At 34.4% G+C, this 21211-nt stretch overlaps 1 protein-coding gene across 1 annotated transcript; it reads right to left on the reverse strand.

The window, feature by feature from the left end:
• Positions 1-655: 655 nt before the first annotated feature.
• On the reverse strand, positions 656-20935 carry LOC117112160 (PAN2-PAN3 deadenylation complex catalytic subunit PAN2-like). Its single transcript, XM_033255227.1, has 26 exons — positions 20746-20935; positions 19688-19813; positions 19334-19369; positions 18597-18730; positions 17618-17787; positions 17316-17514; positions 16852-16970; positions 16291-16435; positions 15985-16129; positions 14887-14963; positions 14520-14621; positions 14096-14236; positions 12934-13062; positions 11663-11812; positions 11039-11240; positions 10475-10587; positions 9775-9873; positions 9272-9402; positions 7176-7269; positions 6783-6923; positions 5909-6059; positions 5390-5550; positions 3711-3854; positions 3235-3414; positions 2317-2410; positions 656-1810 (listed from the first exon to the last, which is right to left on the reverse strand). Exons 2-26 carry the CDS (start codon positions 19800-19802, stop codon positions 1620-1622), a joined length of 3363 nt encoding a protein of 1120 aa, XP_033111118.1. The 5' UTR covers positions 19803-19813; positions 20746-20935; the 3' UTR covers positions 656-1619.
• Positions 20936-21211: the final 276 nt, after the last annotated feature.

The following is a 21211-nucleotide window of genomic DNA, read 5'->3' on the forward strand; positions in this document are numbered from 1 at the left end:
AGTAGCAATCAATTTTGATAGGCAAATTTTAAACAGTTTTGTTCTGAAGGCCTCATTGTGGCATTGGGTGACGGGGCCAACCTACCTGTGACGTGCTCACTGGCACCACTCTGCTCATTTGGCTAATGAACACCTGGCAACATATTACAATCTATCAGGAAGTTTACCATTACCAGAAGATGGTTTACTGTTGATCTATTTACATGTATTATATTATAGATCAAAATGTAAAAATACTTAAAAAAAACAAACTTTTTATAGAGTACCACAGTAGTGTCGTCACGACACCAGGTGGCACACTCTGTTGTCAATAGGTGTTGGTTACCGTTCATTACGCCTGAATGACTTCATAGGCTTTTTGGAATAGGCATTTTAAAATCTCATATTTTACCATCAAAATGTACTAAAAACATAAAAGCTCGAACTATATTAGTTATCGAACACACATTTAATCATCACTTAAAATTTAGAAAGAAAAAGTAAGATACAATATCTTAATAATTAGGTTAGAATTGGGATCAATGGTTTGTCAGCGAGGAAAATGGTGTCCGGTAGAACGCTTTTTGCAACGATAGCAACCGAGTAGTATCACATGGTAGTACTCTATAAATCAATGAAGTAGAACTGCAAATACTAATCATACAGAAAACTGAAATTCATCAATTGATATTTATTTATCAACTTGTAAGAAAAAATACACATTACCAACAATAATTTAAGGTCATAATCCACTACTCTGTTAAGTTTACCTTCATGTGTCTAATTTTAAAGAGATTGTTAAACAGGACTCGCATTTTAAAATACATTTATTTCTTGTTTTATCTTATCTTTGTTGAGCAAATACTTTACTAAGAATTTCCTCAGGTCCCAACCTTGTTTGCCTCTTGTGCAATGTGTAGCCTCATTTGTGACCTTTGACCACAAATATCCAAAACCACAGAAAAAAAACTCTGTCATTCTCGGCCCTTTCCAGTCCGATTACATTCCCTGGTCAGTCCTAGATACATTCCGGCATTCCAAGGACTAAAAATATCTGTACAACCCGGGGTCAGTCCCAGCTAGTGCCCCGCTATATTGCACGCATCCAGGGGAAGTGCATTAAGTAAATATTAGCAGGTCCCATCGTTGACACTGTGTCGAATGAAATTATGCTATTGCCTGGAATAAAATTATGCTACAGATGCTAAGCCTCAAATAGCTGATATATACATGACTGCCATGGATTTAACTAACATTTTAGTACTTGGATACCCGGCAGTCGGGAATGCAGTACTTTTTGCGTTCAAAATAGCGTATTTGGCTAAAATCAGATTTAACCCACTCGTTGCCATTCCCCCTTACCTTATTTGCCTTTCTAGGTGAGGTGAGAAAATTTCAAAAATAGGCATCTAGATGCTCGGAAATGGCACTATCTGACTTTTTTGCAATTTATTTTCTAAATGTAATGAAATTTACATCAATTCTAAATTATGCTACGTTTTCATGAAATTATGCGTAGCATTGATGTACATGCTATGGGGTCAAAATTATGCCTTGAAGCATAATTATGCTACAATTGGCCACTATGGCAGGTCCTGTAACACTATTGATGAAAGCAGAATGTGTTTATGAAAGCATAACTATTGGCTAGCATCCGGTTCTGGTATTTTCCAGTTTAATTTTCGACCCTGTTCATACAGTTCTTTGAGAGTTGCTTTCCACGACACTTTATCGTTTCCATTGTCGCTGCCTTCCAGGTACTTCTGGTAGAGAAGTAATGCTGTGCGCGCATCTTCTATGCTGTCATGAGTTTCAGATTGGATGTTCAGTTCTGCAAAAGTTAACAAAACGGTTTGTAGCATTAAAAATTTGAATGTTGTAATCATTAAATCCCTAAATGTAATCAATACATAAAAGACACACCTGAACATATATAATTTTGAATTTGTATTTTTTACCAAACTGAATAAAACACAATATGTAGCCTTGAGAATTCTATTAGGCCAAAATTCTTCTGTTGCCCTAAAATGCATTAACATTTTTTTTTTTTAAATAGGACTACCTAGAACATGATAGGCCTCGAACTGCGGCCATAAGGCTAGACTATCTAATTTAGGCTTAGGCCCCTAGGCACGCCAATTGAATGGTGGCAAGCTTAGCCTAAAGAAAAAATATATATATATATAGAATAAATATACTAACCAAATACATATAGCAATACATATTTATTTTTTTTTTGGCAATATGTATAGCAGTCTATGAGCATGCGTTTAAATGGCATATGTGAATACATTCTGTTTTTTGAGGTGTTAGCTGCTGAGATGAATGTCAACTTACTCAAGAAATACCAGGCAAGGAACTTCAATGATGAAAGTCTCTGCTTAGGTAGGCTGAAAAGAATTGCTGTGTCCATTATTTGATTTGAAGGAACCTAAGAAAAGCAAAAATATACAATAAACATTAATTTTTTGCTTAATTAACATAATTGTAATGATATTAACATTAACCAAAATAATTAAAAACACATACAATTTTAAGAAAACCCTTTCCAACAAACAATAATTTGATGCTTGCTAAATGAAATACATGGATCGTATATACAGCTAGCCAGTATGAAAAATATTATTGCATTATATATTTACAGCACTTAATGCAAAGGTCCCTCAGGGCAAGCAGCATGTCATAGCCACACTGATATAACATGAGAATGCAAACTGCTGCGTCACATCCACATGAGGCTTCATGCTGCTATAGTATATGAATTATTAATATTATAAAAATGATGAGGCACAAATCAAATCAATACCTACTTTGATCTGATCAAATGAGCAATAATAGTAATTTAGGAAATAATGATGTTTTTTTGTTTCTTTTAGTAGAGTCCTTATTTTAAAAAATGAATTTATTAGTAGATTAATTTCTTCATAACACAATTTAGTTCAGGCCTATCTGTATATTGATATATTTAATTCTATTTACATACTTCTCATCATAGTGTTTTATGCATGATTAGTTAAACTCATAATGTCTGTGTGTTTTGTACCATCTTGTTTAATAATGTTAACCATGACTGATTTGTGTCTACTGTTTTTTTTGGGTAAATAAATAAAAATAAAATGTTTTCATTTAAATTTTGAACGTTTTTAAGATAGAAATAAAGGGAAAAAAATCCCAATAACACACACTTACCCATCCTTCAACCACCACCCACTAATATACATACATACAAACATACAAAGAAAAACTTACACCTACCTGTAGGTTTATGACCCTGAAATCTTTCTTCAGTCCATGACCAATAAATGTGACCCCTCTGTCGACTAGGTACCGGAGTTTCAAGTAGGTTGATTTGAGAGTTGTGATGTGCTTTGATGATATCATTACATCTAGATCACCAGGTTTTATTCCGGAAAATTTAGTCAGGTAGTCCACCACCTATTCACAAAAAAGTACAAAATAAACTATCACATTATTAAGTTAAAAGTAATAGAAGTACAGGGGATATAGATGAATCACTATATGAGGTTTGCCATTTGAAAACCAGCGTAATGTCACTAATTGTTAAACTGAGTAATTAGATACCTAAGTACAGAGAAGCCATAATAATTTTACTCATAGTTAAGTAGATTCCGGTAAAAGACCCATCATTTTAAAGCTAACAAAATGGAGAACAACAATATGTTTAAGTCAATTTTCATTTTCACAGTTAATCCCAGTAGAGGAAAATTTACCTGTTCTTGAGTAGAAATATAATCGTCGATGAAAGGAATGCCCTGCATGGGTCCAACGCCGCGGATGCAGGTAATCCTGGCAACTGACATCTGACTTGGTTTAACAGTGGTCCTTGTACCATCACTACGGATCTCAGCCTCTTCCTGTTGTAACAACAACCAGCAATATAAAGGTTAACCATTGGCCTTTTACTGTAGTATATATTTTTGTTTTATTTGAACCACTGATAAAAATAGGCTCCTAGCAAGAGCGTGTGGGTACTGCTTGACATGTTTTTTTTTTATTTTTAGTTTTTTTTGGCTATTTTCAACTCATCCATATGCTTTCTGTGTTGCCAATTCACTAGAATAACAAGTATATACCAGATTGTTATGAACTTTCTAGGTCTTATCTAGCAGCTTTCTGTGTTGTCAATTCAACTGATAACTTAGGCTACGGTCACACTAGAGTCTCAAGCCTGGCTTGACTCACCGCGGGTGAGATTTCAAGCCAGGCTCGAAATTCTGGGTCGGTCACACTACCTGAATTTAGTTGGATTGACCTCCAAATTATGAAAGTCGAAACAGGAAGTTAGAGCGCCGCCACAATCAAAATACCGGCCCCGCGTGCGAATCTAGATGATCTAGGCCTAGGCTCAGATGTAATGGCGATGCTAGTTTTCGGATTGATAAGTGCATTTATAAATGACAACTGATGATTGCCGCAGGTTTTTTGTTCGAGAACTTCTAAACGCAACGGCGTCATCGACTGTGATTGGTTGACAGCTGACGAGGAAATGTCAATCCCGGTCATGCCAGGGTCAATCCAGGGTCAATCTGGGTACTGAGCCGGGATCGAGATAGGTAGATTGAGATCGAGGTCACGTCAGGCGCGAGTCGATCCAGGTGCGGTCACATTATGAAAATCTCACCCTCGGTGAATCAAGCCAGGCTTGAGACTCTAGTGTGACCGTAGACTTAATGTAACTAGGACAGGTCTTATCTAGCATGGCATCATATTTCGTAGACTTGCTTTTCATTTCTATCTTTATCTCATGACCTATTCTTACAAGTTCAACTGCCACATGACAACAAAGCACAAAAAGCTTTCCATTCATTCAGATGTAGTGGTTCATAACCAAACAAAATTCATGATATAGCTTTTGTCAGTGGAAAGCTTAGTCTTATCAAGTTTTATGTAACAAATATATCTGATATGCCCATATATGGCATGATGATTTCATATTACATGAGTAAATTATGGGTATTTGTCACACAAAACTTATATTGGGGACAGAGCGTAGTCATATTTCTTGAAGTATTATTATGTACCCATGGTGATGTCAAAATGGACTTTCTACTAAAATTCACAAAATATGACTTGCCAACAAAATAGTGCAGTCTTACATTTGAAGGTATATGACATGTGTTATCATGTGTCTTATGTGTTGAATATTAAGACTAAGTAAAGATAAGTATGACGATACAAAAGTATCAATGTTTGTGATGATATATTTAATGTCAAACATGAAAGGAGATAAAAATGTTGGTTGGTAGGCCAAATATTTCCAAATGACAATACACATCATATGCAAATGAATGCCAGAATTGAAGTATAATTTACAGGCTAAGAAAAAATTGAGAAGTTACACATATTTTATTCCCACTCCATTAAACTTTGATTATTATTACTAATTTACCTGATTGAGAGAGACAAATTCAGCATCAATAGCTACTGGGAAGCCATCTTCAAACTGGAGTTCACCAGATTGTAAAGCTGTGAACGTGCTATGCTGGACTTCAGTACTTTGAGCTAGTGATGCCTTATGCAGTAGCACCGACTCATCAATTGGATAATGTACTAGATGAAGTCACATGAAAATAATTAAATAATTAAAATTTAAAATGATGAATGAAGTTACAAGTTTATTTTTAGAGCAGCAGTAACAGTTCATATTTTTACAGCCGTCTTATAAACAGGCTGCTGTTTTCTATTATGCCAAAGCAGTAAGTCTTGAAATGGCATTCTAAAAATGGAAAGATTGATAGAAATGATGACAACAGTTCATAAGACAGGTAATGTCATGTAAGCTGACTTCATCATCATCTTTCGGTACTGTGCATAACCTCTATTAATAGAGTATACTCGCAACAACATGATTATTTATGCCGGTGTTACAAACGTATTATCCATGTCAATAAAAGAATGTTTTCCTCACCAGTCGTGTCGTGATGTTCTGCTAAATCTGTCCGCGTGAAGTACAGAACACAGGGCGTCATCCAATCTAGGTTGAACTGCCTGGCTTCATGCCGTTCAATAGGCGTAATGGCAAAATCATTAAACACGTACCAATTTGTATGTGTTACACCCTGAAAATCAATCACAAGTATATGTTAGCCAAATGCAAATAGTGCATTATTATATAATTCAATCAATTTAAAAAAAAACATTCAGAATGTGTGTATTTTGTAATTTTTTGTTTGCTTTTAACAAGACAAACATACACACAAGACACTTAATAAAGTAAGTCTCAATTATTGTTGTTTAGAGAGTTCTTTTTAGTTGTGAAAAAACATCATCCTGTAACATAACATGATTTGAACCTAGGACCCTGTGATTGGAAGACAAGCATTTTAACCATCGAGCTACAGCTCCAAATTAATGGTTGGCTTACATTTAAATGATTTATACTTCATTCTGACAGTGAGTTAGTCATGCTAAAATTGGTTATTATGCAATGCATAAACTTCAACCAGATATAGCATGATATTACATTCCATATGAACAAATGTATAGTTAATTTGACTGTAATTTTATTACATATGTAAACTATAACCATTTGTAATTCAGATTTTAACTGAGATGTATTTTGGAAATAAACCTTGAATAAAAAAACAGTCAATTCTTAATACTACTACAAATCCACATGTGTATAGTTAACTATCATGCATGCACTAGAGTACAGTACTAAAAAGTATATAAGTACAAAATACATTATATAGACCCTCATGAATATAGTAGCTCTATACACAGTATTATAGTGGAGGGGATATTTAATTTGATGAGTTGATGTTGTCTGGGCTCTAACTTACCTCTTTCCGTTTATGATACATTTTGCCAACATTAATGTGGGCAATAAGGTTCCCGCCAGACCTCAAATCCTGTATGTGTGCTACCGACGTATGTAAGAGATACTTTTGGAAGCCATCGTCACTGGATTTAGTGAGCTCCTCCTATTTCAATAAAGAACATATTAAAATCATTAATACCTATTGGCTCATGTTTTACAATTCCTAATATGATTTAGTTATACTTTCTGGCCTCAAAAAAATTACAAGCATTTGTCAGAACAAAATTTGAATTGGTTAAATACCAATGTCTATGACAAGAAAGGTGTGATCATTTCACTAAATAAAATATAATAAATATAGATTATTTATCTTAGCTATTAAGGACTATTCACTCCCTGACAAACACAAGCTCACTTCTTTGTCTATGTCATGAATTTCCAGAGCTCCATTTTCTGAGAGTCGCATCTTGATTCCGCATGGCACCCACGAGGATGTGTTAATCTTAATTCTAAAGAAAAAAATACATAGATATTTCAAGTAATACACAAATTAATTGATAAAGAACCATACAACTACATAAAAGCAACAAAATAAGTAACATACTTCCCACATACTGACATGTGGGAAGCCTTTCGCATCATTAAAAACAAAACTAATATCTTAATACGTAAGGTAAAGAAAGAATTCCTTTCAAATGCTATAATTGAAAGTAAAAACAATATTAAAATACATGGCAAAATTTACGTCATGTTATTCCAACTAAAAGCAAAAACACTAATATTGTAAGCATTAATACTGAAAATGGGACATCTAACAACCCCAAAATTATTGCAGATTCAATGAATAAATATTTTACTAGTATTGGTCCTAAATTAGCGAATAACATTCCAGACAATAACTTTTGTAATTATGATACTAACAATACTATTAATATAAATGAAGATTTATTTTTTGACTTCCAACCAGTAACATGTAATTATGTCACAGAAAAGTTAAATGAACTATCTATAAATAAAGCTACTGGCTGTGACAATATTCCCTCTAAACTCCTAAAACTAGTTGCACCCATAATTGCCCCCATTATAACACACCTTGTTAATTACTCGTTTACAACTTGCAAATTTCCAACAAATTGGAAACAAGCTAATGTACTACCCATTTTTAAGGCTGGTGATCGAAGCAACCCAGATAATTACCGTCCAATTTCTGTACTAAACGTAATTTCTAAGATAGTTGAACGAGCTGTTTTTGATCAATTATATGACTATCTAAATAATAACGATCTTTTAAATAATAACCAATCAGGCTTCCGTCCGAATTACTCCACAACTACAGCACTTGTAAATATTACAGAAAAATGGCTCAATGTTAAAAAGTCTGAATTCATGCTAATTGGTTCCAGACAAAGACTAAGTACTGTAAATAATTGTTTATCTGTAAATATCAATGGTATTAATTTAACTAGGGTAGATAAATGTAAATATCTTGGTGTAATTATTGATAAATATTTAAGTTGGAATGATCAAATATAAAATGTTCGTAAAAAAGCACTAAGTGGTATATATATGTTAAAAAAGGCAAAACCATTCATTCCTCAATACACTCTTTTAAATGTATACAATAGCATAGTTCTTCCTCACCTCCAGTATTGTAATGTTGTATGGTCTAATTGTGGAGTAACAAAAGCCAAACGTTTACAAATAATCCAAAATAGAGCAGGAAGAATAATTTGTGGGGCATCTTGGGATACATCCAGCATAGAAGTCAGAAACCAACTTAAATGGAAAACACTTTTAGATATGCAAGCTTTAAATCGCAATATATTTGTATATAAAATTCTTTATCATTTGTCACCAACCTATCTTTTGAATATGTTTAATTATAATATAAATAATTACAACTTAAGACATAACCAGAAAAATGTTGTTCTGCCATTACCCAAGACTGAATATAAAAAACGTAGTCTTTCCTATAAAGGGGCATTGGAATGGAACAACCTGAATGTTGACATTCAAACAGCTCCAACACTGCACTCATTTAAATTCAAATTAAGTCAACTTTAAGTCTCTAATCATCTAATCATTTTATCTTGTTCTGATTGTTCCTTGTTGTACCTTTTATATATTGTATTGTAATTATTGTATTTATGTATTATTGTGCACGGCCCCAGGGAAGAACAACCCTGTGTTGATCTGGGCCTCCGTGGATAAATAAAGTTGAACTGAACTGAACTAGAGACCTTTCACAATTAAACAACATTTTTACAAGTGTATAAAGACATGTAATATAATGTGGAATACAATAGTTCTTAATTATCTGTACATAAATAAATAATAAACAATATGATTATTTTGGCTTTTTCTGACACAAAATAGATAGAATAATATAATATTATCTGTAGCCTAAAATAATTAGGATTCCTTGAGTAAGGAGTTTACTATAATATAAAGTTTCAATTCTACAAGCTCCCCTGGTTCCACAAGTGTGCATAAAACTTTCACTGTACTTACACATTAATGCCTTCATCATCTTCAGAATGCCTGAACTTGCAATCTTTCCTTGTGCATCCTTTTCCATATCTGCACATTTTGGTTGTTGACACTATTGTATCTGCTACTTCATCTCCATTCTGCTTAGCAATCTTGAAAAATTAAAAACATATAAACCAAAGCAATCAATCAATCAATCAACATTTATAAAATGATACTTTCAGTCAGAAAAATTTTGGGGTTTTGGATTCCTAAACTTCTATATAATTGGAACCCCACACATGGAAAATGCAGATCAGGAAGACCTAAAACCACTTGCAAACATGTCATTAAGCGAGATTTGGACAGACTATATGTATAGGTGGACTCGGAGGTTGCAGCTCAAGACCGAAAGATCTGGGAATTTCTCACAAGTCAGGCAGCAAGTGCAGAAATGCAAGATGCTGTCCAGTAAGGAAATAGCTTGAGGAGTGGGAACAGGTGGGGACAGGTGGAGGAGAGACAAATATGATTCTGCGCAGTACCTCCTCTTGTGTTCTCCAAAACATCATGTCGCTATTGGTTTCTAGTTGGCAATTAATGGCGATCACATCGGGAAGACGCTTGATTGTTCTCGTCTGCACCTGTGGTAAAAACGAAAGGATGCATACATTATAACCAAAACAAGCAGCTCACAGGCTGAAATCGTTGGTTTACAAATGTAGTATTGGTTCAATGCTCTGCTAACCATGCTGAACTGCCCTTAGTTGGCAATTGACAAAATTTGTTTATTCTCCATAATTTTCATTTTTTATTAACCTCTATCACATCAGGCTTTATTGGTAATGTTTCAGAATAGGTCTAATTGTTAATATTCCAAATCCACGTATTGTACATGAATGCTTATTCAGCAAAAAAAGTCACAACCAATTATTCTGAGGAATGTAAAAAACCAAACAAAGTCTATGTGAATCAAAAACAACACAATCAAACATATGATGATGTTTATGGTAGTGATTACTACAATGATGTTGAACAAGTTTAAGTAGTTATCTTAACAATACTATAATGATGATGATGAAGATATGATGATAATGACGAAGATGATGTTGATGGCGATGATAACAATAGTGTACACAAAATATATGGGAACAAATGTTTTATGAATTTGGACAGATGCATTCCCTCTATTAAAAAGAAAATGAAATGCTTCAATTTAACTTTTAAAAATCTATCAATACTTACTGTCGGCAGATACTTCTTGCAGTCTTTACACCAAGCCTGCGTCATATGTTCTAATGATAAACTTCCTTGTAAAACTGAAGCAAAGCTGAACACTTTTGGAGGTTGACCAGCACCTGGATGATGACAAGAAAAGGAAAACACAATTCATATCTACTGCATTAAATAATCCAACCAGTGTATTTTGTGAGGGTAGAATAATGAATCATTACTCCATACCGAGAGACACTTGAAGGAAGTGACTTGAAACCAACAGAAATGGTAATTTTCTTTTTAATTGGAATAGCGTAACCACAACAAACCACTTCATTTTATATCACATATATTGACAATACAATTCACCCATAAGAGAACCAAAACAATACAATAAAATTAACAAGACCATGAGTAAAACAGATTGTTACACCCTCCTGACTTGTTATAATGTATAAATATAAAAAGAAAGAAATTGTTCCGACTGGTTTTATAGATAATTCCCCCAAAACATAAATTAACAATAAAAAAACAAATTACATTGTACAAACAAAAATGAAAACACAATATAAATTTTAAAAATATTGTCCAAACCTGCTGGATTCATATCTGGATAATTGAGAGTAACGAGCATTGTTGAGGTGGACCGCGTTGTTTCTTTACCGCACTTGCACCGGTTCACAATGTCCATGTCAGACTCAAACAACCTCTGCACGGTCGATGGCGTTACGATGACCTCTTCAGAGCTGACATCAGTTTCTGAGGTCAAAGGATCTTCTTTAATTTCCTGTGTATCCTTTAGTATCAAAATAACCATAGATAATTTTAGTGGAGCTCTCGACTATTTGTTAGGGAGCTTGCCTTCTGATGCCAGAGTTCTTGGTTCATAAACCTGTAAAATCGATAGCGGTACACCAGCTGTGCCGCTCAACGATAATGTGACAACTCAAGTTTACATGACCTTGTGTTCCTAAAACAGTATCACATCCAAGTACTGAGTCTTTCTAATGCTTTTTTATGTAATTGTTATATTGTAAATAAAATCAAACAAGGTATAAATGGGCTCAACTTTATTTAAATCTGGTGATGCGATGCAATTGCAATTTCAATGTGGTATACCTTGTTATCTAGCTATTGCAAAGTAATTTGTACTGGACTACACATGAAAAACTTCTCTATTATCAAGATAATAACAATCATCAAGGGTTGAATACAAACCTGCATAAGCTGTGGAAGGACAAACCGATTCCAGCTTTGAATAAGACGTGGTAAGTTTGCCCTTCCAGCTGCTTCTTCAGCATCCCCTATAATCAATCCAAGAGCAGAAGCTTCTGGAATCGTACGAAACGCACGTAGGAAATTACTAGCCTGTAGAGAAATGGTGCAGATAATAAAATAGACTATTAAAATTATGAATCAAAAAATAAATATATGATATTAAAAATATGATAAATAAAAAAAGGTAAAATATGAAAAAAATAAAATTAAATATGATAAATAAACATGGACTATATTCAGAATTTGATTGATAAAATCATGGCAAGGTAATCTCTGTAAAATTGTGTGCACATAAAGGTACATGATTTAATTGATCAGACATGTATGAAACATACATACACAATCAGATAAAGCCTGATCAAAGCCTGAAGCATACATGCATAATCAGATAAAAGTTTGATCAAACATATGATTGTGACTGCTTGGCTTTAGATAAAAGCAGTCACAATAGACAGTAAAACGTCCATTTTATGTACCCCTTGGTACCAAGGGTTGTTCGTACAGTGTAAATAGAAAAATTTGTAAACTAGATCGGTTGTCAGTTTCCAATACCTAAGCCTAGCTATCCCCTGCCATTAAGCGCTGATAGGCTGACGGCGGCCAGGCCTAGCACAAACTGACAGTGCAGCAGCATGGTCTACCGTGCTAGAGTTTGGCTGAATTTACCTTCAATAAAACCAAATTATTTTAATTAATTGAAAAGTCATTGAATAAATGTTATTTGTTAACTCTTATTCAAACATCTGTATGTTTTATGGACCTTTCTATCGTGTTCTTTCTAGTTGTTAGATTGCCGAATTGTGTTGTTTACATGAATTTCGCGATCATATCTCAAACTCGCGATCATATCCCAACACTCTCATCATCCTAAACATGTGCGCTCAATCCGACGACACTTGCGTTGGTAGTTCGTTGTTCTAGTTAGGTTTATTACATTAATATATTGATTATTATACCAGAAATGGAAGAAAAGATCAACTATTAATAAATAAATAGAACAAACTTGATTTTATTAAGAAAAATACACATCTTTGTAAAACGTGCGCAATGCACTTCTTACCGTATAATTGGTCGATGATGATGTCATAAGGGGCAAAGACCATTCGTAAAATCGAAGTTTGTAAAATGGACGTTTTACTGTATTCATCATTCATCATAGAATGTAATGCACTTTGTGCACAAATTTCAACACAATCATTTTGTGTACATACCTGACATGTTTTGCCTTTAGTCTGGTCTAGCATATGGAATAAGAAACCAAGCTCACAGGCAAGGCAGAACTCCTTGGCACAAATGTGGCTTTCCATTGCACATCGGAGAGGTTCTATGAAGTACAGAACCTGAATGAAAAAAATACAAAATTGGTTAGTAATATCTATATTATAATTATGCATATTTCAAAGCCTAAAATTACAGAGTTAACCTTCTTTTTACGTCAGATAACGTCTAAGATTCGGAACCTACCGGTCTGAAAAACTGTAATAACATAGGTCATCAAAGTCTTCATCTCACGAAGTGAACATAATTCCATATTTCAGCTTAATTGAGGGGAAAATAATGACTGTACTGTCAATATTTACTCTGGAATTTTAGCGGCATTGTACACATGGAATTTTGTATTTAAAAGCAGCCTAGTTTATATGATTCAAACTGGTGTGTGCACACCAAACAAAGGAGACTGTTGTGTCAAGATTCTAATCCATCAAGCTTTCTTTTCTATGTGAAATACATATCACGAGTACCTGCCTTCAAAAGAGATGTTTAAGCTATTGGCACATTGTACAAACATGGTTCTTGAGCAGAGTACTCTCTTGTATAACGTGTAGATGTTCTGCAGTGTACATCTCAACTAACTACACCACGGCTGCCACAGGTTCACAGAGGACCGGCATGAACTTGGACTAAAGTTAATTTACTTTTTGTGAGGATGGTAGCATATATTACTTCATGTGATATTACAGATATATATGCTGTCATTGTCAAAGAAAAAGTTTATCAATTTTATATAATTTGAAAACTGATTTAGCATAATCAGGGTACATAATATCCGATTTTTGAAATTACGAATCTTGTGCACATTTGTTATGTACACACTCTCAACTGCATTTTTCATGAGTCAACAGGTTCATCACTCTATCCGAGTTTAGTGACAGGCCACTGTAATGCATAGATCGTTCTCGACAAGTTCTTTGCGTTATTACTATCCTGTATTCGTATAAAAAAGATCTCTCCCAATGGCTGTGTATACAGTATGTCAAGCATTCTCATGGTCAATGACGGCGAAGTGTCTTCAACATGAGGGCGGCTATCGGAACAAGTAACAAGTAAGATGATATTAAAATCATCAGTCATGATAAAAGATACTCATCTCACCTGTAACATAGCATTGCAATATGCATTTGGAATGTGTGTTTCTAGTCCAGCGAAGTTGGTCTTGTTGTAGTGTCGAAAGTCAAAATCTTCAACCCCAAGCTTAGAGTACTTGATCTCCACCAGATGTGTATAAGAGACAGACTATTAATAAATAAATAGAACAAATTTGATTTTATTAAGAAAAATATACATCTTTGTAAAACGTGCGCAATGGACTTTTTACGGTATAATTGGTTGATAATGATGTCATCAGGGGCAAAGACCATTCGTAAAATCAAAGTTCGTAAAATCGAAGTTCGTAAAATCGAAGTTCGTAAAATCGAAGTTCGTAAAATGGACGTTTTACTGTATTCATCATTCATCATAGAATGTAATGCACTTTGTGCACAAATTTCAACACAATCATTTTGTGCACATACCTGACATGTTTTGCCTCGGACAGCAGCGTTGATTCTCCATAGGGCGTGGGAATACTTGACAATGGTGTGAACTCGTCCATTATGCCAATAGGATTCAGATGGTCCACCTAATACAATCATAGCAACCAAATTATTCATTGATATATTATTATTATTATTCATGATATTGTCTTATGACAGCTATCCCTGGCAGCTATCCTGATTTTTAAATGGCTGAAATTTAAAAATTCTAAATGATCTCTCCTGTGATTGGTTGACATGTGGCATGTAGTGCGGGTGACATACTTTTGTTTTTAACATACACACCCAACAGTAAATATCAATTAATTTCAGATAAATTTATTGATGTAGTGATTAGCTTATTTCCCTTACCTGTGGAGCAAACTCTGTTTCCTGAGAGTAATCATTGAAAACCACGTTATTAGATTCACTCCATAGGTGCACATAACCTAATTAAAAAAAAAAAAAAACAAAAAAAAAAATGTGGAGTTAAAACACTGATCTCTATTATAATAGCTGGATTGTTGGGGGGCCTAAGTGACGTATCAGTTTAGACAAGTTTCTTTTAGCATTTGTTTAAATTATTGTTAAAAATAACGATTCTTGCAAAACTTTTTAATAATAAATTTGAATTTAACATAATGATTATTTTTCAAATCATCTATCTACTTGATGCGACTTTTTATGCAGTTTAAGAAAACGAGCAAAGTTATTTGCGTTGTTAGGGATCGACGTCACTGTAACAATGCAACTTCGCTCATGCTTTTGAAAACTGCATAAACAGTCGCATCTAGTGGTTAGATGGTTTGAAAAAAAATTCCTACGTTAAATTCAAATTTATTATTGAAAAGTATTGCAAGAATTGTTATTTTTAACTGTAATTTACACAATGCCAAAAGAAACTCTTCTAAACTGGTACGTCACTTTCGCCCTCAAAGTGGAGTCGGAGGCCTCACTTTTTTTCTATACCAGGATTGGCCGATGAGCAATCCAGCTATTATAGTAAAGATCAGTGATGATAAAAAAAAAAAATGAAATAAAAAAAAAAATTACATCAGAATATAGCATTGCAGTAGCTGTTACATGGGGATCAGATTCATCACTAGCCACACTAAGTGCAAGCTCGGTGGTCTAGTGGTTAAGACACCAGGGTAGTTATCTGGAGGTCATGGGTTCAATTCCCACCCAATCACAATATTTTTTTCGCAAGTATTTGGGTATGTACTGAGTATTCAGTACGATAACACATCAGGTAGGGCAAACATCACTCGAATGAGGTCTTGTTTTTTTCTATAGCTCTTTTCACAATAAACATCTTCTCAAGGCACATTTACTAATGACTGTCAAAGTCAATAGATGATCTGAGTGCAATATTTATTATTTCATGGAAATTATCACCAACAAGGCAAGTCACTCAAGGTTTATTAATAAAATGAAATCTACTGAACAATTGTTACTGATGAAACCTACCTCCTGATTCTCCGAATGCAATGCCTTGAAAATTTGTTGACACATCCACTGCACTGACCATGTGACCGCCAGTGTTGATTTGATATAAGAACATGCTTTCAGCAGTTACTAGACCACCGGGATCAAGCAACTGGAACTGACCAGACTGCAAGGAAAATTAACAACTCAGAAATCGGTTGAGAAAATACATTTTTACCAAGTATTGTTGAGCTAAGGACCTAGGGATTGGAAGATGGCCATTTAACTACCAAACTACTTCTCCACCCCAAATCCAATTCGATACTAGATGATTAATCAGATGCTTACCTGTGAAATTACAGCTAATCTGTTGGAATATGTGGGAACATATCTCAGAAACACAGGTTCAATGGGAATTTGAAGGGGTGTAATTGGACGCATTACACGGAGGTCATACACAATCAAAAGACGGTCTAGTGCCATTGTGCCAAGTCTAAAACCCAGAAGTAAAAACACATCTTAAAAGATTTGATCAACGTAAAAAAAAAATCAGTTTTTATAAATGTAAAATTGCCCAGTGCTAAGCTAAGACCAATGTGTGGGAAGTGATTCAAGACTAAAAATTTGAAAATATTTTAATGCATGAATAAATAAAATCATTATAAGTAATTTATATTAAATTTAAAAAAAAAAACAATAGAGAAATAAAATGTGAAATGTGGATGCAATACTTTAGTATATATGACCTAGTATTCATCCTGTTATTCTTGTTGGAATTTAAAATATTCTGATATTTCTCTTCATGATGTGCTGTTGGAGCAAGTACCACAGTTTGGCATGGTTGCTTCAATATGATGTATCTATTAAGGGAATGTATAATGTGCCATATATAAATTGATTGATTGATACCTGTCTGTCAAACCGCATGTAACTAGCTGGTTGCCATGGACATCAAAGTCAGTGAGCCCACCTGACTGTGCATCAAGTGAGTGCACTACTTTCATTGTGGCAGGGTCACGTAGGTTTACCTGCAGATAAAGTAACAAACGATTCTCAAGCATTGTTTATTATGAACAAGTTCACTGCTATTGTGATCAACAACGACAATGTAATATCAAACACTAACACTATTAAATCACCAATAACAAAATGTAGCATCACAAAAATCATTGTTATTATTATATGACTAGTGCCATTAGTGTGGATTTTACAGTCTGTAATGTTACTATTAACCATTTATTCTTTGTTTTGCACCCTAACCTTATATGTAATACCAAAACAAACTCCATTTCTAAGTTATACAGAACCAAAATTATCACCCCTGCTCATTTGTTCACTAAAATTTTAAAGATGGTTAGAATAACACAATATACCTTCCCCCTGCTATCACCACAGCATAAGAAACGTTGACTGGTACGTAACACAGATACGACTTCTTCATCAATGTCATATATCGTCTGATTCTCTCCTGTTGTTAAGTCTAACTTGATCAACTTTTTGTTCTGGCCTCCCATGACAAGATTAAAAGGATCAAATAAAAGCATGGACTGCATATTCACCATCGCCTCATGCCTTAAAAAGATGAAAATGTAAGTAGGTAGACAAATTAAGTGTTACGGAAATTGTGTGGTTTCACTACAATATAGTTCACATGTAAATTGAAACCATTACTTACTTGTAATCAAATATGCGCATTCCTTGACGGGAATTGCATCGAAGACTGTCTGCTGTGAGAGACAGAACACCGCCCTCAAACGTGGCCATTCCTACAATAGGTTGTGTGGCATGTGTTTGAAATGAGGTGTACTTCTGCATGTGAGGCCCATAGTATGATGTTACATGTCCCTGTAGAAAATTAAATAATATTTCTTAAAGGTTTGCATGGTGAAGAAATAATATATATGTTGAAGCTTGCGGTACACCACGTAAGTAGTTCTGAAAAGAGACTTTCTCAACTACAACAGTACAATAATACTAATATAGGCTTACCATTCCAAAACCAGCGTACTGTTGCTAATTTGTTAAAATAAGTACTGGTACTGGTATGGGCATTAATAATGCGCCTCTTCCTTGTGTTTATAATGTGCAGTTCTTTTCCCTGTCATTGGGTCCGCATGCTAATTGTTGCTGCTGGTAATCAGCGCAGGAGCAGGCAACCCCACCAGGTACCCATTTATACTCATGGGTGGAGAGAAGCAATGCAGATAAAGTGTCTTGCTCAAGGACACAAGCAAAATGCACAACGAGGGATTGAAACCCCGACCACGAGGTTGGGAAACCAAACCGTTTCTGCTGCGCCAAACCGCTTAGCATAAGAATGTGACAGTACTGTATTGTATACTTCAGTATAAGCCATAATACTTTTACTCATAACTTTGGCAATAGTAAGTCAATTCCAGTAAATTACCCATCATTTTAAAGCTTACAATGTGCAGAATAAGGAAATATTAAAAAGTCAATTTTCATTTTTGGGTCACTAATGCTGGTTTTGAGATCGCCAGCCTTATATATATGAGGTAACATAACATCATCTTGCCCACATATGGGCACAACAGATATTTGCCACATAAATCATGATGTACGGCTCTAGCTTTTTTGCAGTGTTCAGAAGTTATATCATTTTAAAAACATGATTTAGATAATTCTAATAATACCTGATGCGTTCCCATCCATAGCAGCTCCTCTTGAATGTCAAAGTGCACGGTAGAGACACCATAATGGCCACAACCATCACCAAGCACACTGTGAACTTCATGATATTCACCATGCGCAGACACACCAATGGGTTCTATACAAAGAGAAATACAACAAAGTATACAAATAAATATTACTTGTAGGTTACTAGTTATTTGTTTGTTCACTATTGTTTACCAACTATGCAAAATTCATGTTCTACATATGATTTCATTTTCCACAACTTAAACCAAGAGAGAAGAGTCAAAATAGCAAGCAAATCAATTAACAAGCATAGAAATTTAATTCATGTACTTCATATTTAATTCATGTACTTCATATTGTCTAGCCAAATTTTAAATGATTTTTTTGACATTTTTACATTGAATATTTTAAGATAAATATTAATGCTTATCTGCATATTTTTATATCTCAAATACCTTTTAAATTAAATTTGCTCGTTTATTGATTTTTACTCATTTTTCTATTTTTTCAATATTTATTTTTCGATTTTTTATCTTTCTGAAGAATTTTATATTGTATGTATTGTGTTTTTCTTGTAAAGGGCCTCCACTCGACAGTGATTGATTTTACTTTTGGAGTGTCCTGTCTCTGTTTTTTGTACTTTTGTGATTGTTCTTCGCCTTTTCTATTTATGTACATTCTAATTGTTTGAGACAATAAATGAAATGAAATGAAAGGTAGATTAAATTGTTACCATGATATTCACCATGCGCAGACACACCAATGGGTTCTATACAAAGAGAAATACAAAGTATACAAATCAATATTACTTGTTACTTGTAGGTTACTAGTTATTTGTTTGTTCACTATTGTTTACCAACTATGGAAAATTCATGTTCTACATATGATTTCATTTTTCATAACTTAAACCAAGAGAGAAGAGTCAAAATAATAATCAAATCAATAAACAAGCATAGAAAGTTAATTCATGTACTTCATATTGTCTAGCCAAATTTTGTAGATTAAATTGTTACAATTGTTAGTGTATTTTCAAATGCTTGAATAATATAATAGGTCAGAATTTCATATAACTACTAAAAAGACTTACCATTAACATATTCAACTTCTGCCCCAGGATAATCCACAGGAATGGATCCATCCACAGCTGCTAAATATTGCGGCTGGTACTGTTCGACACCATACCCACTGTGATTAAAATCCATTTCAGTTCAAGCTAAAAGACATTTAATTGGAACTTATTGTAAATTCATAAATGTTGTGATCCATACATAATAGAATAAAGGCAGTGGCTGTGGTTACACCACTCTTAAACCAATTCCTAATTTTGATTGTCTTAAACCAACAGATACAACATCCAATCCAATTAGCTTAAGACTGGTGCAACAATAGCCACTGCCTATAATAAATGCCCACTGACAGTGGCATTGATGCTGCTTACTTTATTATTACCAATTTTTTAAAATCAATTTTTGTATAATACTCCAATGTTTTATTGTTTATTAATTTATGAGAAAAATTATGCTTGTCTTATGTTATGTTTGACTATCAGTAGTAGTAGTGTGAATCAGCAAAGAAAAACAATTGGATCATGTGATATATTTCATGGGCATGTGAATCACGTGATGCATTTCGCAGGCATTCCAAGTTGTACGGCCGCACCCCACTAGGGGCAGCGCACACAAACAACTTTTTGTAGCCCACCAGTTGCAGTAGAGAATAGGAAGGTGTTAACCTTCTTGACGTTTATGTCTGATTGTTGTGCCGCAAGCACACAGTTACTGTACACAGACATAAGTTATCATAATCAATTAAAAACGTCTTTTACTATTTATTGATCTATCTAGATAATTATGATAATGTAATCGGAAATATTAATTAAAGCTAACTAAATGAAGCCTTTTGGTTTTGTATGATTATCACATCTCCCTCTACAAGACTACATCGCTTATAAAATTCCTACTTCGATCATAAAATGCCTTCTTCGATACACTATAATATAAAGGTAAGCTTAGCTTTTTAAATGAAGTAGCCTAGATAATTGAGTCCTAAGCCTCGACCTAGCCCATGCATTCATGCATCATTGCACTGGCTCCGCCACGAACTTGCCGGGCCAGCAGTTAGGGCCGGGACGCCTAGCCTACCTACCCACTTCTTGTCTATCCTGGCTGTGAATCCTGTCTGCTGTGCAAGTGTTAAGCTAAAGAATAAGTAATGCATAAAACAATATAACTAAACATTAATAATGATCAAACTTTAGGAACATAGGCCCTAGATGCATCTTTATAAATCAGTAATCAACTGGCCCAACTTTTTCAGATTTCACAAACAATGTAGAACGCCCCCATGCGACGTACACAACACTAGGATAGCCTATATTTTCCAGCAATTTGTGAACAAGACGAAGGACCCAGTGTTATCTTCACAAAAAATATATTGTTTTATTGGTATAACAACTGTAAACTGGCAAAATCAATAACCAGTAGTATCAGATTATTCTACTGACATAACTAGGCCTAGCACCGGTATGAATTATTAACCTAGGATTGTTTGCAAGTACACAATCCAGTCTGGCAGACACACCCCCGCCAAAAGCCCAGCAGGAGGAGTGGAG

This window comes from Anneissia japonica, unplaced genomic scaffold (assembly GCF_011630105.1).
Source record: "Anneissia japonica isolate Jap-2015-1 unplaced genomic scaffold, ASM1163010v1 scaffold2707_len876726_cov182, whole genome shotgun sequence".
NCBI classification, from domain to species: Eukaryota; Metazoa; Echinodermata; class Crinoidea; order Comatulida; family Comatulidae; genus Anneissia; species Anneissia japonica.

Coding starts and splice junctions, on each gene's coding strand:
- LOC117112160 (XM_033255227.1), bottom strand. CDS start 19,802: ATGGATTTTAATCACAGTGGGTATGGTGTCGAACAGTACCAGCCGCAA. Junction 14,622..14,886: donor AAACAGAGTTTGCTCCACAG/GTAAGGGAAATA, acceptor TGATTGTATTAG/GTGGACCATCTGAATCCTAT. Junction 7,270..9,271: donor GATGATGAAGGCATTAATGT/GTAAGTACAGTG, acceptor TTTTTTCTTTAG/AATTAAGATTAACACATCCT.